This window comes from Haemaphysalis longicornis, unplaced genomic scaffold, assembly GCF_048455015.1.
Source record: "Haemaphysalis longicornis isolate Haplotype H1 unplaced genomic scaffold, Haemaphysalis longicornis Haplotype H1 scaffold_10, whole genome shotgun sequence".
Taxonomy (NCBI): domain Eukaryota; kingdom Metazoa; phylum Arthropoda; class Arachnida; order Ixodida; family Ixodidae; genus Haemaphysalis; species Haemaphysalis longicornis.
This window is the reverse complement of record NW_027526204.1, coordinates 73,722,457-73,738,596: the sequence shown is the minus strand read 5'-3', so window position 1 is coordinate 73,738,596 and position 16,140 is coordinate 73,722,457. Positions and strand designations below refer to the sequence as shown.

The following is a 16,140-nucleotide window of genomic DNA, read 5'->3' as shown; positions in this document are numbered from 1 at the left end:
TAAAGTTTTGCTTCTGAAAGTGCTGGAAAATTTGATACAAGAGATGAGCAAGTTTAGTCGTTCAATTTCACAGTCACTGGGTAGTGGTAGGCGTGATTTTAATTATAGAAGACTAACTGACTCGTTGCAAGTGAGGCAGCACAAGGTGGTAAGAAAACGATTTTGGATAACATAATAGTGACCACTGTAAACTCTGTAGCTTCAGGGACTTTTGGTTCATATGGTATTGGCTTGCTGGTTACTGCCATGCTACTGGGTGAAGCAGCGGTAGCACGGAGCTTCAAGCTGCTTGTGCTGAAGTCACATGTTTGTTCGTCATCATGATCCTTTTCCCTTGACTCTGCTGTTTAAGATCCCAGGCCGGTTGCCCTTGTTAGGCCTATTTTCATGCTTAGCGTAAGCCTAACAAAGTACCAAGCATTGCCAGAGTCGTACGTCAGGCTGCGGGTACTGGTTGGTAGCGTTGTGCCTCATTACTGTAGCGTTAAGCCTAGCGCCAGACTGACACATACCCATGTAGTTGAGTGTCCCGCTATATGCCACGCTCCTTTTATTTGTGTAGTGTTCGCAGCCAAATTTTGCGTCAGACTCGATGGGAACATTAAGCCATACATACCCACATTTGCAGCCAAAGGATGCACTTGTTTTTTTTCTTATGCACATACTATGAACGCATTGCAGCCAGTGAGAGTTATGAATCTGATGGAGTAACTGGACAATGCTGACAATGGCTCCTTTGCTCAATGGGTCATTCAATCACTTCCAGGACGAGGCCTACACATTTTTGACATTTACTTCATGACCTGTTTAGACAATGTTAATAACTAACTTTAGTGTCCTTTTAAGCAGAGTATAAGGTCTTCATGTGGCATTGCAGAAGAGTGGCATGCGCACTTTGTTTTCCAGCTGATGACATTAATTTGTTGTTCATCCACATGGTAAGGAAGCTCATATAGTGAAATATGTCCTTCCATCAAAAACAAGTGCTTCTGATTGCGGAAGGACTAACTACGGCTCAAATATTACCACAGTTTGTGGCTGGGTGCATGCAAATTGCACCATGCTTAAAGGTTCTTGTGTCACTGAGTGAAGAAAACCCCAGTTAAAAGTCTACAGCTGGCAGTTGTTGGCTGCATATCACACAGGCCTGTGGCCGTAACACTATGCGGAGCAGGGGAGCCAGCAATGAGACCAGGGCAATTAAGCGAACACCTGAGCTAGTGCCTGTGGTACTTGCTTCACTTTTTCTGAGTTTCAACATGTGGCAAGGCATAGTAATGCCGGACTTGAGGTTTACCAAGGACGGTGAGCTGGAAAGTGTGCTTGGTCTGTCCGTAGTCATTCTTGGCCACACAGACGTAGGCTGTGGCGTCCTTGCGGATGCTGTTGTGGATCACCAACACCGACGTCACACCTGTGGCACTCATTTCCTCGTGCGTCTCGTACCTGCGATACGAATTAAATCATAAAACAGGTCATAAAACAAATCATAACACATGCTCAAAATCCTCCTTGAACATGTTCCTTTTACATTTATTCATTTTCTATGCTGGTATTGATTGTAACATTACTTTCCATCTGCTCTTGCACCCACTCACCTTGCATTGTAATTTTGACTATTTAAAAAGAATCGACACGCAAGACCAGGATTTTAATTTTCTGTGGGTGCTGGATGTGATATCCTAATAGCAAAATCTGTTACTGCTGTACACTGTATGCAGTACTTGATTACTAAAGTCTTTGCTCTCACTCGATGTGATATCTTTTTAATGAAATCTGCTACTGCAGCATGTTGCAAGCAATTTATGCAACGTTCACTCACTTTGCTCCTTTGAAATAATAAATGACGCAGAGCTCACAGTCGGAAACAATTTTGTAGTTTTACCCTCACTATAGAAAACTGATATTGGAGATACATGACTGCAATTAGTGGTTCCTGTAAGAGTGAAAACACTGAAAGAATGACAGACCTCAATTATTTGTTATCGCAGCAGGAATTGTGGGATTGATGTAACTTGGGTCCATTGCAATGACCCTCCCAGCTTAGTTTAGGCTGCCAAAATCACATGCAAGTGTCAGTCCGTAATGCTAAAACATTGCCCGCCCCATGAAAGCATATAGATGATAAAACTGGTTAGAGACATTTCGCAGACATTACAGCAGAGTTAGCTTTTGGGCTTCGTATATCCTAGACGCCCATGTGAATTTCATGTAATTTTCTTGACCATCAGGTTCATTTCTGACCACTGTGTGAAGACCTTAGTTGGAGTGCAAATTTAGAGAAGGCATGCAGCTCAAAGACACGTGTTAGTAGCTTTTTCTGCAATCAGGCTTCGTGGTTTTATTATTCCCTTATTTATCGAGTCCTTTAACTCTTACCTAATTGGTTTTGTTGTTCATACCTGTCAACAGATGGCAGAAGCAGTGTGTTATCTTTCTCCCACGTGACCACCAACGGGTGTTGGCCGCTGGCTTCGCAGGCAATCTTGGCGATGTCCCCGCGCTTCACCGACACGTCTGATGAGGACTTGCTAATGCGAGGAGGTACTGCATAATCGAAGGCTAGCATTAGACCGTGAATGTCTTCTCATGTGTCCAGAATCTTCATATTGAAAATCAATGAAAAACTATTCAGGTATTTTAATGAGGAGGTTTGAGGACACTCTTCCTTAAACCCAGCGAAAAACATTGTAATGCATCACTGCTTATGTTACAAGTATGCTGTGCACAATCTACCGACAGCAAAACATAGTTTATGAGTGAAGAACTCATTAAGTGTGGAATGGGAAATGCAAGCAGAAGTACTTTTCCTGTGTACTGTTTTCTGAACAGTGATGCCTAGACATCACCACCCTGTTAAGGCCACTGTTTTAAAAGCCAGGCGTTTTTGTTGCTAATGTACAATCAGTAGTGCTGTGCTGATGGTTTTATTGTGATAAAATGTTTAGGAGTAAGTCGTCTCATTTGCATAGAATGCTTGCGTGAGAGGAGAAGCAATCTTTTTATGCTCATGAACAGATTTTGTAAAGTCCTTTAGGTAAGCAGGCAAGATTTTTCAGTAATGTAAAGCAAGGCATTATGTACTGTAGGAGGTAAATGCGCTGTTCAGGGTTTTCTTACCATGAACAGATACCTTGATGGTTTTAGACAGGGGTGGGGCAACGCCATTGCTGACGTCACACTGGTAGAGGCCTTCGTCATCCGACTCCACGTTCTCGATCACCAGCGTCCCGTTGTCGTAGATCTTCCTGCGGCCCACAGGATGGAGGGGTACGAAGTCCCTGGAACCTAAGAGTTAAGAAATGGAGGCCATGCCAATAGTACGTAACAACGCTCCTAATGGTTTCAGCAACAGGAGGTCCTTTGGTGAGAATACTTATGATTCCAAATGGGAAAAAGAGTGGCAGTAGAGCCATACATTCAATCTCAACTTATAAAAAAGGGTGTTCAGATGCTTAACTAGACAGGCTTTCCAGCTCACCTTGACCACATTTCTAATCGTTTCTGTGGTTGTCACGTCAAGTAACTAGCATGAAAGTGTGTACTAAAAGTCTGTGCAGTGACTAGTTCTTGGATTGCTTTAAGATGAAGGCTTGTAAAGAAACTTGTAGATGCTGGTTGCTCGTTTCAGAACAGCTGGAACACAAAAAAGGGAAACCAAGACAAGTGCTTGTGTTGGTACCCTTACAACGTGTCTTGTTCGCCATGACGTCTTGAAAGTGGTGTCATCTACAAGCATGTGGAACTAAAGTGTTAGTGAGGGTTTCAGAAATACGTGTGCCTACATTCTAGTACTAATAAGTTTCGTTGTCGTAAGCTTATGATGAAAGGAACAAGTGTGCCGCTTGAACATCCTGTGGTGTAGCTGCGTAGCCTTTTGTTAAGCTGCCTTGGAGTTTGGAGGGAACATGAAATCTTCAAACGTTTCAAACATAAATCCTCCAGAGGGCACGTTGCTTAAAAGATTGTACATTGTGGAGAATCTCGGGCAAGCCCATAACCCGTGACATCAACTTAATTAAGAACCCGGGTATTGTGGAGATTGTTTATGCAACCTAGTCAAACCTGGAAGAGACTGATTTGTGGTGAAATGAGGTCAATAGCATGCTGGAGATTCGTCAAAGTTCGTGGCTGCTTTAGAGAAGGCTGTGGAAGATCAAAATGGGATCTAATATCCCGTAGAACATGGCAGCTCATCGGGTTTCTTACAGAAACCACAGAATGGGCCATGCATCCTCTTTCCCTCTGACACAAGGATGCTTAATGCCGTCTCATTCTTCTAGAGTTGCTGAATGTACATACTATCGCAGAACACTGGCGGGAGTTTGCATGCACTTCAAGCTAACAAAAAGCACGCAACGCAAGTTCATGCAGCGTACATACAAAGCTACATGCAGCCGTTAGCGTGCGAATTCTGAGCTGAATGCGTCAAGGGCTTCTCACCGATCTGCATCTTCCATGTGAAGCGTGGCTTGGGGAAGCCTGCTGCGTTGCAAGCCAGTACCAGGTCTCGCCCTTGGATGGCGTCCGTGTCCTTGGGTTCTGACAGCCAGACTGGAGCAGCTGGAGAAAAAAGAAAACAGAAGTGTTAGAGGCATTGTGCAGTAAGAAGAAACCAAGCCGACTAATGGTTTGCAGATTCGGCGTAGGACGTCTGGTGCCTTGGGTGGCGATGTCGCATAAAATGTGATATCTTTTCTAGTGACCGGAATGAACCTTGTCTTGTATGAGGGAATAAGGCTCTAGCCTATTGCTTATACACCTCATTACACCTATTTGCTGCCACATATATACAATGCCACCTTTGTGGTGTGAGGAGCATGAAGCGTGAGCCCAGATGCGAAGAGATATTGTGCATGCACCCTAAGTGCAAGGAAATGTGGTACGCCTGGTTGCTATAAGATGCGTAAAAACTATCTTAATTTTTTGCCTCGCGACTTTGGTTTTCTACGGAAAAACCAAAGGAAGAAAACTGTACAGGTGCGAAATATAGGCTTCATAATCATGTCAGTGTTCATGCTGAAAGCACCATTTATGACAATGGTGTACAGTTCCTACTAGAACTTCATTCACTTCCTCACAAGTGTACGGGCAGTCATGTTTTAGGGTTGGAACAATACCCTAATATGAGCTAACGTTTAAGTGCAATTATATAGTTTCATTTAAGCATTGTTCGCAAAAGTTCTTGTAAGATACCATTGCACTTAATGTGTAACAGTACGTTACAGACTGGTGATTTCTGTTCTCCTGCCTTTAAAGGGAACATTAATGATAGCCTCACTGACCAATGTGAATTGAAGCCCTACAGAGCGATGAAAAGGACAAAATTAACTGTGTTTTGGTATATAGTCAAATTTGGTATATGACAAAATATAGTCTGCACATGTGCAGACTATACTTTGTAATTGGCATGATTAAGTGGAAAGTTGGAGATGCAGCGCTCTGAAACAGTAAATCCACAGTTAGTCGCTCTTTGAACTTATATACAAGAACCACTTCTTGTTTTGAGAAAAGGAGGACTTAGGTTCGTTGAGAAACACAACCTAATGAATCTGGAAAGAAGTCATTAAATTAATGTTGAACTCAAGCTCGTGTTCGCGTTTGTCCATTGCTTGCCAAGTTTACCATGGTGTGCATCTGAAAAAAAAGAAGAGAGAACAAGTTCGTAAGGTGTTGGCATAACATGTGTACGTAATTGAAAAAAGTTGGCGCTACAAAATGACCACGTACCTGTGAGGTGTCGCTTGAGCTGAAAATGTACCTAACGTGCAGTTTCATGACGATATATCAAAATTGGCTAATTTAACCCATCGAAATGACATGTGACGAATGTATCAAAATTGGAAAATTTGACATGCCGAAATGACAGGAAGGAAGAGTATTTGAGATGCGGAGAATGCTTGATATTGACAATTGCACTATATCTCAGCCTTAATGTTTCATTTGCAGAGGACGCACTTAACACCACGTATAAATGTTGTAGTGCAACGAACATCACATAACAGCTGGATGAGAAAAAAAATTAGGGCCGCTTCTTTTACTACTCATGACAGAGAAAAAATTGAATTATTTCGTTTTTTAAATGTTCTTTGTTTTTTTCAGTTACGAACTTCAGTATTTGCTCTTATATCCATTGGCAATTGGAAAAAGTGAAGATTGAAAAGCCTTTTTCATACACGCTTTTATCAAGGAAAACTGCAATTAAAATATTAATCTTGAGCAAATGACCATTAAGCATCAGTTGGGTCAGCTTCTTTTTGTGTAAGATATGTAGGCTTGTGTGACGTGAGATATAGGCATAAAAGCATCATCATCATCTTTTGCCTTTGTTTCTTTTCCTTTTCTCTGCTTTTGTGACTAAGACATTCAGTCATTCGATTTTGTTAGGCCAATGTTACGGCCTAACGTTTGGCAGCCGTAACGTTAAGCCTAATGACCTCCCAAGCACCGCCTAACTTGGGGTGCGGATTGACGACGTTAGACCTCAAACCCCAACGCTAGGCCTAACGTTGGGCTGCGTGTTCCTGCGTTCGCTTCTGTTGCTCCGCTGCCAGCAGTTTGGTGGCACAATCGCTATGGTTTCACCTTAGGTCCACGAAATACAGGGTGGTGGGGTAAGTGGTGATAACATTTTTTTGGTCCAAAGCTAAGAAAGGGCGGGCAGGGAGTGGTGATCACAGAAACGCCTGCTCCCCTCACACGGCTCCGTGTAGTCCTTAGAACACTGGCGGCACCCGAGACTAGCGGACGAGCTATTTTGAGTCAGCATAGGAGATAAGCAGGCATAACGGCGGTGTCTGCCCCAAAAGTCTATATTATAAATCGCGGGTCTATATTATAAATCATTAATGACCATCGTCATCATCACCAGCCAGTTTTTAGTGCGAAAACACTTCTACTTTACCTTCCTGGATTTCGCGTACGTAGGATTCAGCAGCTTTATAACGGCGTTACTGCTGAGAACTCAATCATCTGGCCCTTATATATCTGCCAAGGTTCTGCCTCACACATGACTGATGTACAGCCACGAACTTAAGTTTACTGCCGTGCACCGCCCTATCTCTGAAACCAATTTTCGTGCACTTCAGCGTATGGTGGAAAGTAAAAAAAAAAAAGCTATAAGCACAAAATAAGCATTCGCGCGCCAACTGTGCCCGTGGAACAGCGTTATCGCCTATTATGCGAGCATTCCGTTCCCACGGGTGTGTTGACCAGCCGCCTGAAAAGGTCAGCGGGGTTGGTTCCCCTGGCGCCAATTTATCGGAGCGTGACGCAATCGCGAAAGAGCGAGCGATAGTGGCGGGGCTGCGCTGTACTGACAGGCTGCGCCTGCGCTGTGCGGTCTCGACAGTAAGTAAGTAAGTAAGTTCGTGGTCCTGATCTCTTTTGACACAGGGCAGGCACATCAAGCGCAACTGAAAGTTCGAACATATGTTTGCACATACGGAGAAATTGTTAAGAAATTGTTGCCACCCGTGGTGTGGTGTTTGGGATCGAGTATTTGTACCAGCATCACCAGAGCGTTTCCTGGCACAGCAGGCGCCGCGCAACCAGATGGCGCAGCGGGTAGTTTTGGCCACCGCTACCATGGTCCGTGATCTTAAGCGCATTGCAGACTTCGCTGGGTACCTTGAATCAAGAGGGGTGCTGTCACTGCGGTTGTTCCCGCCGCGTTCTCGGCCTGGCAAGTGTAGTTGCCGACGTCGGAAGCCGAGACGGAATGTAGCCTCAGTGTGGACACGCCTTCACTGAGCATCTCGACGCTACGCCCCTCCGTGTTCGCAGCGATGCGTCCGTCCTTCAGCCAACGCAGTGTGAGCGGTCGGTCACCGCCAATGACGGCGCACACGACCGCGGTCTGGTCGCCGACGACGAGGCCGTCTTTGAACTGAAACTTTTGGAGTAGCGGCGCGTCTGGAAAGAGTAGCGTGGACTGCATGAATGCTTTGTGGCACATCTGGAATAACTAGACTTCTGCGGCATATGTGTTCCTGACAATCGCTATATTTGCGTTAAATGAAGGCTACTGAGTGCATTACTCATTCCTTGTAAAGGGACACCGAAGTAAATTTTTTAAAACTGTCCGATTCTCTAACCACAGTACAGTTTGAAATGCTTAGGTGATGTTCTTAAACCTTTCATTCTTACAATTTTCACTAAAAAAATGCGTTCACCCCCTCCTTTCCGAAGTGCTTACGTGCTATGACGGCATAATGGCCGGTCAGCAGAGCGAGACCTAACGGACTGCGACCGTGTTTAACACGCATGAACTCATTTGTGAACAAATAGAATACCAATATATACTATGAAGTTGGCGCAAATTAAACTTTTCGGTTATTAGGCACTGCGTTAAACAGCACTGCAAACCATTGTTACGTCGCCGTGGTGGCCCGTGAAACCACCTCCGAGCGCGCACAACGCTTTGTGTTTCGACAATTACGAATAAAAGAGGGCTCTAAAAATACGCCAATGTAGCGAAATAAACGATTACGTACGTTAAGCTATACAATGCAGCTAGAATGAAGAGTTAGTGCAAAAAATTCATTTGTGACTCCTTGAAAAAAATGCGTAGGCGTGCACCTGCATTTCCAATGTACAGTCATGGACTAGTGAAATGCGGACGCGAAAATATGAACCAGAGCACAGAAATCGCGCGATTTCTTTCCGTGCAAGTGGAATTGTCGCGTTAATTTATCGCAGTAACAAAGATTAAAAATGTGTCTTTCCAAATATACCCCTAAGCCAGCCATTATTTTATTTCCCTTATTTTGCGTGTTATGGTTCATATTTTTGTGTTCTTATTTCATTTGTCCCTGATTACACACGCAAGGATCAGCTCATTCAAACGTGCATATGCAAGGTCTCCTAGGAATGCTACTCTGGTGTATTTGGCGTCAAATGTAAGAGTGAATCCACTCACCAGCGGCTCGAAGAGGCGGTATAAGGGAGAAAACAAGTAGAAGTGCGCGGAGAAACATTATGACGGCAGCGCCAGAATCCGGAGTTCAAAACAGATACTGAAGATCACCAGCCACGATCCGAATCGAGTGACTGTGTTTAGAGGTTCGCGGTAACGTGGAAACGGAGAGACGTCCCGGATGTTCGTTGCGCGTTCCGTCGGCGTCTCGTGAACGCCTAGCGCCACTTGGTGGGCGAAGGAAGAAGGAACGACGGAAGTGGAAAAATTTAAAAGCCACAGGAAGAAGTGTAATGTTACTGGCGGAAATATGTAATTATCAATAGGTGCTGACCAGTGATTGAAGTGAGAAAATACAACAGTGTCAGCACAGGCATTTAATGTGACGATGTACAGAACACAGAATCAAGAAAGACTCTTTTGACGAATACCACGCTACCAATCGTTCGAAACTTGGCGTTTGTTTCAGCGCGCCCGTGCATGCAGTAATGTCTAGGATTAGTGCAGTACAGCCGCTGACAAAAGATACTTTTACACTGCTATGGGTTTAAGGATTTTGCACTGTGGCAGGTCGCCGTTAAATAGTTTGCACTGAACGCAAGTTTTCCGCATCAGTTCATTCCTATCATTCTTATTCAACTACGGACGATGTCTGCGAATTGACTGGCGCACAGGGAAAACAGAGAAATCAGTAATACATTCCTTAAAGGAATGCAGTGCGACTGCAAGAGAAATGAATAAAGTATATATGCCACTTTCCCCGCGTGACTCTGATGTCCCAGCTAACGGTGGCATATTTTACTCGTACCTTTTACGAGCAGCTCGGCCGATACGCGGTCCACACCGACGTTGTTGACGGCCTCGCAGGTGTAGTTTCCAATGTCCTCGGCTGCCAGTTCCAAAATCGTGAGCGAGGTAACGCTCTCGGACAAGGCTCGCACGTTAACCTTGTGGCTGGTTACCACCGGCAGGCCGCCCTTGTACCAGGCGAACTTGAAGGGTTCGTCACCTTCCAAGGCAGTGCAGTGGACAACAACTTTCTTGTTAATTTGTAGTTCTTTGGGGAAGTTGAAGTGTTGTAACTTAGGAGGCTTTCCTGGAACGAGAAATGACTGGGTTAAAATAACTTCGTTAAAAGTAAGTAATGTTCAAAGGAATCTCAACGACACTGAGCGGTGTTTTCTGATACTTGTAAATTTTCTGATCCTGGGACGTCACCACCCCCACGTTGTCCGCACTGTTCAGCGACTTCTATCGCGGACCTAAACCATTTAATCTGGCACTGCACTGCATTCTCAGACCATCGATATATTATCGAAAATGCACTCCCAAATGGTTCTTCACCAGTTAATCCCCCTTACCATGACCCCCAATTCCTTGCCGCGCTAGGCACTTTTTCCCTTGAGAGCGGTCTGGCTCGAGTAGTGTGAGCTGGGGCCTACAACCCATTTGGTCCCTCAAACTGGACAATGAGATCCTCTACGGCCCTTGAAGATTCAAGTAGTGTTAATCCTCCCTCCCTGCTATTCCCATTTCCCCCCTCTGGCCAACCGGCCGTCCCATCCCAATAAAGGACTTTACTACTACTACTTCATTAAATATGGTCGCTTATGCCGTACGGTGTAGCTGTTTTCAGTGGAAAGGTTCACATATGTATGTCACTGGGCTGATGCTATTTACGCGTTGATGACTGTAGAAGATTGTGAAAGAGTGGCACTCACCTATTGCTGCGATGCACTGAAGGAGGAGACTCAAGCACGCCGCCACTCGCACTGTCTTTTCTGGATCCATCGAAATTCGTACACGCCGCCGGTAAAAATACAGTTTTTCGAAAGCGCACTGTAGTCAGTCGCAGCTCAAGAGCAGTAATGGTCGGGGAATGGGGCTCTGCATATTTTCAACATACGCCGAACTTTGCGCGCGCAGGACAAGTAGCGCCACGTTTTGGGCAGTTTTGAAAACGAGTGCGTGTGTGCTAGGAAAAAGACTTTGGCGCTAACCGTCAAAAAGGGAAAATACGGAAACGTAGAGTGCTGCGTCACACGTTTATCTACGAACTTGTTAATGTCGGGAAAGTTTGCATGTAATGACTGTAGTAGCAGTGAAAGTTGGAATAGTTCTTTTTACAGGTCACGAGGCACCGCGTAACTTCATAACGAAGACCCGCCGCCGTGGCTCAATGGCTAAGGCGTTGTGCCGCTGAGCACGAGGTCGTGGGTTCGATTCCCGGCCGCGGCGGCCGCTTTTCTGATGGAGGCGAAAAGCAAAAACGCCCGTGTGTACGAGATTTCGGCGCACGCGCACTTAAAGATCCCCAGGTGGTCAAAAACTAATCCGGAGCCCTCCACTACGGCGCGCCTCATCGCCTGCGTTGCGTCGGCGCGTTAAACCCTACAATCAATCAATCAATCAATCAATCAATCAATCAATCAATCAATCAATCAATCAATCAATCAATCAATCAATCAATCAATCAATCAATCAATCAGCTTCATAACGGAGGTTCCTGCTTTGTGTGCTTTGTTGATATTCACAATCGTTGGGTGCTTTCGCCTACCATAACCTGTGGACTGAAATTAACCACGTATCTGTGTTTTGAAGAAAACAAAAAAGGCCTGTGCTGCGGCCCCACACTTTCTTCTCTAAGTTCGTGTTCCACTTCCAAGGACGTTCGTCTCACCGTTGACCAAGAGAGCCGACGTGAAGCTATCCTTGCCAGCCTTGTTCGACACCACGCAAGTGTAGTTTCCGATGTCCTCAGCGCCCACTTCGAGAATGGTCAGCGATGCCATGTTCTCCGTCAGTTTGGTCGCTTTGATCCTTTCTTGGGATGACGTCAGAGGCTGACTATTTTTGAGCAACGTTAACGACATCGGTTCGTCGCCTTCCATGATCACGCAAGACACTGTTACTCTCTTTCCCAGCGGGTGATTCTTGGGGAAGTTGAAAGGTTGGATCGTAGGAGCATCTGTAAAACGGTTTTCAAGTGGCTGTTCTTTACCGAGAATTAAATGCGCGTGTTGTTGGTTTTTTCCTGTTTTCTCGCAATGGTGAAGACATGCATTCAGTGACTGCAACTACAGGAAGCAATTCAGGAAGAAAACGAAAACCTCAAGGAAATCCTTGTTTTAGGAAAATACCAATTGATACAGCCTGAACACGGTTAGTTGATTGCAAACTAATGAGGAATCAGAAAGTGCGACAATTAGCGATATACTTCGAGAATACAGTTATCAGAGATTAGAGAACTCGTGCGGAAAGGAAACGGGCTCTTTACGTAGTAGCTGAAGATGTCGGACGACGCTTACCTATTCCTTGGCTGAAATCCGCAAGTACCAGACCGACTAGAATAGCACGAGTGAACATCTTGAAAAGAATGGAAGATATCCGCATTTCTGGAATCGTTCGTACTGCATGCACGCGCGTCCTTTTAAAAATGATCACGCAGCATCTGACGTCTCAGCGAACGCCGCACCAGCACTACCCTGAGTTTGTATATAAAGAAATACAACCTAGTAGAGTTTCCGTCACGTGGACGACTAGCGCCACTCCGCGGCAGTACCTCAAACCACAAACTATGTGGCGCCTTGGTATTGGAATCCAAAAGTCTTAATGCAAGGAGCGCACTTTCTGGCTGCACTTTTGCAGTGAATATATATATATATATATATATATATATATATATATATATATATATATATATATATATATAGTGGCACTTGATGCCTAGTTTGTAAGCCTCAAGTGCGCCGCCTTGTTCCCCAAGATTTTGTGAGCGAAGATGGAACCAAGACAGCCTAGCTTTTGGTGGGAACCGCGAAAGTGGCGATCCGCGCGGTATGCTGTAGGATGGCTGCATACAATACTGCCTCTTTTGTACTATGAGATTTGCTGTTCTCCGTGCGTAATGTGGAAAACCATTATTCTCGCATGGCCAGAACTTCTTTGGCCTTGCGGACCATGTGCCGGTGTCCCCGATGACGATGCGTGACACTGGGCGATCACGTTATATGTACGCGCAGTCGAAGGGTTGTTGGCTTTCGAAGTTTTCGTGCTGGCGCGATTTTGAGCTCAAAGCACATTCAGCAGGGAATCTTCCACAGTGCGGACAGACTATTTCACCTGAATGTGAACATCTTCGACAGAACTCTGTCTGGTTGGGTTAAATTTGAGAAGAGGCAAATTTGCCTCTCCCTCACTCAGACTATTTCACCGCGTTGAAAATGGAACAATAACGTCGACAAGTGCCAGGAGCTGGTACATCCCGAAAGACAGCTAGGTTTGTTCCAAGCTAGAGTGTTTCTTGTGAAGAGAGCACAAGTTTCCAGGATAAGGGCAGCGTTTGAAACCCAAAAGAACAGCGATCCCACTTTGAATTAAAGTAAACGTAGTTTCAAACAGTACACTTTGAACAGAGGGCTGTTCCCCATTGTTGCTATTTCTTCGTGGCCTTGGTTTAGGTTAAAACTGTGATGTCCGAATGCACAGGCGTTAGTTGGACACAACGGCCTAGCACGTGATATCAAAAAGCATTACATGACAGCCTATTCAACACTTGTGAAACAGCGGTTAATAATTAAGGGCGTTCTGCACCACTGCACTCTGCGTTAGAAAATATAGGTCTGCATGCTTCAAATATTAATTATATTCTTCAGTCATAGTTGGCTTGTGTTGTTAGTAACGGCGAAACAAACAAAAATAAAAACCAAACCCCCTTTTTAGGACGAAGATGGCTAAAAAGAGAAGCTTCCCCCGTGGAACTTGAGTCAAAGTCAAAATCCAAAATACGAAGTGCTACGACTATGTCGGAATGGAGCAAACGACCCGGTTCGATTCCGACCAAGGAAAGCACATTTATCTTCATTCCCTCGATGTGCCTTCGATTATCATAATTATCGTTTTGTGAAATTTGTGAAACCTATTGTGTAAAGTTGGCTTTCCTGCAGTGCGTTATGTACCGACATCGAACGCCGCCAGCGAGACACAGAAAGCTTCACTTCAAAGGGACCCTGCAACACTTTGGTTAAGCGCTTTCACTCTTTCCTTCACGTCTGGAACCACTGCGAAAGCTATAGTTTTATCCGCCAGCACGGAGCGGTACTGCGTGATTTGCTCGTCGCACCAGATACGCCTTAAATTTCTGCTTTGTTTTTGTGTTTTTTTTTTAAGTTGCTATTGAAAAGCGTTCACTACTGCAACTGAAGGAAAACCGGCCAACAGCCGCTACATGGCCTTAGTGACATAATTCGAGCCGTCGAAGAACGCCAAGACCAGGAAAGAGAGAAAAATCTTTTGATTCAGTTTGCAAGTTATCTGATGGGCATAGAGCAGTAATTTTTGTCTGAGGTACTTTGCGACCCCCTAATCTAAGTACTGGGTGTGTTGGGTGACTACGTTCTGCAAGCATTTAAGATTTCTAAAGAAAAAGTAAAAGAAAAGTGTTGCAGGGTCCCTTTAAGACAGCCATAGTTGGAATTAAACGTTTTCTAACCCGTAACGAGCAACTCCGTGCTGTAACGGTCGCTTCCAGCAGCGTTTGACACTCGGCAGGTGTAGTTGCCGATGTCTTCCGCGCGGATCTTCGAAATGGTCAGCGTGGAAATGGTGTCGGCCAGCAGCCTCGTCACAACACGCTTGTCTGCCGTGCTGACCAATGGCAGGCCATCCTTGAACCAGGTAAACTCCAGGGGCTGGCTTCCACGTAGCGCGACGCACGAAACCACGAGCATTTCCAGAGCAGGGCTTTCTTTCGGAAAGTAGAAGGGCTGAAGCCTTGGAGCATCTAAGTTAGTTTCGGGAACAAAGTCGTGAAATCAGGTAAGTAACCGAGTACACGCGCCGTTTTCCAGAGGGAAATTGGAGGCTGACTTTACCTTGAGCCGTGACTGTGACCACCGCGATGCAAGTGCCAAGCACTACGATGGTGAGCGCCGTGCGAGTAGCGGACCACATCATGACGGACGTGAAACGTTTCTGCAAGACTAGGCTTTCAACGAACGAAGAGACTTCAGTATGTGCATTACATGGACAACTAGCGCCGCGTAGAGTGCGCTAGGCAAAACGCTGGGATGGTGAACGCTCCCCCTCCGCCTCGCTGAGGAAGATTTCTTTCGCTCCTTCCCTGCTGGCAGTATATCCGTGGGTTTGTTTGTCCGGGACCTATAAGTATCGGTTATGTCTTAATCGCACACGAAGCTTCTGCTACTGACCTCGGCAGTCGGCGGGACAATGTGGTGTAGCGTAGTTAATTTTGTTACTTATTTTCAATACTTATGCGACCGGCGTTTCGAGCAAAAAGCACAGCTTGGGTTTTACAAACAACGAAAAGAAACGCCCAGGAAGCCATCGAGAAAACTTTGTGAAAGTATTGTGCAGAATTAAAACTTCGAAATGTTGATAGGAAAAGGAACGTAGCCGCAAGTTAAATCCTACACTTAGACCTGCAGGAAATACATTTGTCGGTGTTATTGGCATGCGAAAGCATCAGGTCAAAGTATAGAAGAATGGTGTCGGGAGCAAGTTACCGGAAATAAAATTGCTGATTGCTCTGATTATGTTTCAATTCTGAACGGCATGCTGTTCACAGAGGCTTATTTATAAAGCCGCCTCCTCTGGCAACACGGACAGCAGATCCTTATATACATATTTACTCATAATTATTGCTTAAGTGCTAAAAACGTATTCAGAAACGCAGGATACGTGTGCTTTAAAGGAAAATCGAATGAATACCATCTGCTTCTGCTGAGCACGAGGACGCGGGTTCTATTCCCGGCCGCGGCGGCCGCTTTTCTGATTGAGGCGAAAAGCGAAAACGCCCGTGTGCACGAGATTTGGGGGCACGTTAAAGATACACAGGTGGTCAAAATTATTCCGGAGCTTTCCACTACGGCGCGCCTCATCGCCTGCGTTGCGTCGGCGCGTTAAAGGTGTTGTGCCACCAAATTTTAAGCCTGTAAAAAGCCTGCTGTAGGCTTCCTCTGCATGCAACGACCCTCAACACGAAGTGCTGGGTACAGCAAGCGCTTAATATATATTTTAATTCGCTTCTAAAAATTACCTAAATGCTCTTCTGGAAATCGGGACCCATCGCTAGCGCCACTAACCATGACGTCAGTGAATTGCCAGCGCCGCAAAGTTTGTGACGTCATACAACGCTAGCGACTCGGGCGACGTGAACGTGAACTCCAGTTACCACAGTTTGTTTGGTCGCTTGGTCGTATCGA

General features: G+C 45.3%; 1 protein-coding gene across 25 annotated transcripts in view; it reads right to left on the bottom strand.

Annotated features, from left to right (window-relative positions):
• LOC144158761 (cell adhesion molecule Dscam1-like) overlaps positions 1-16,140 on the bottom strand; it is a 172,348-nt gene that overhangs the window by 33,631 nt on the left and 122,577 nt on the right. For 19 of the 25 annotated variants that reach the window (XM_077689884.1, XM_077689897.1, XM_077689899.1 and 16 more), the window contains 4 exons: positions 4,444-4,563; positions 3,121-3,288; positions 2,403-2,547; positions 1,298-1,446 (listed from right to left, as the gene is read on the bottom strand). In XM_077689884.1, coding sequence (XP_077546010.1) covers positions 1,298-1,446; positions 2,403-2,547; positions 3,121-3,288; positions 4,444-4,563 — 582 coding nt within the window. Of the gene's footprint in view, positions 1-1,297; positions 1,447-2,402; positions 2,548-3,120; positions 3,289-4,443; positions 4,564-7,629; positions 7,915-8,920; positions 9,074-9,725; positions 10,014-10,638; positions 10,724-11,597; positions 11,886-12,225; positions 12,299-14,408; positions 14,700-14,790; positions 14,874-16,140 lie in introns of those variants that run through there. The other 6 variants (XM_077689890.1, XM_077689879.1, XM_077689880.1 and 3 more) reach the window with 5 other exon arrangements.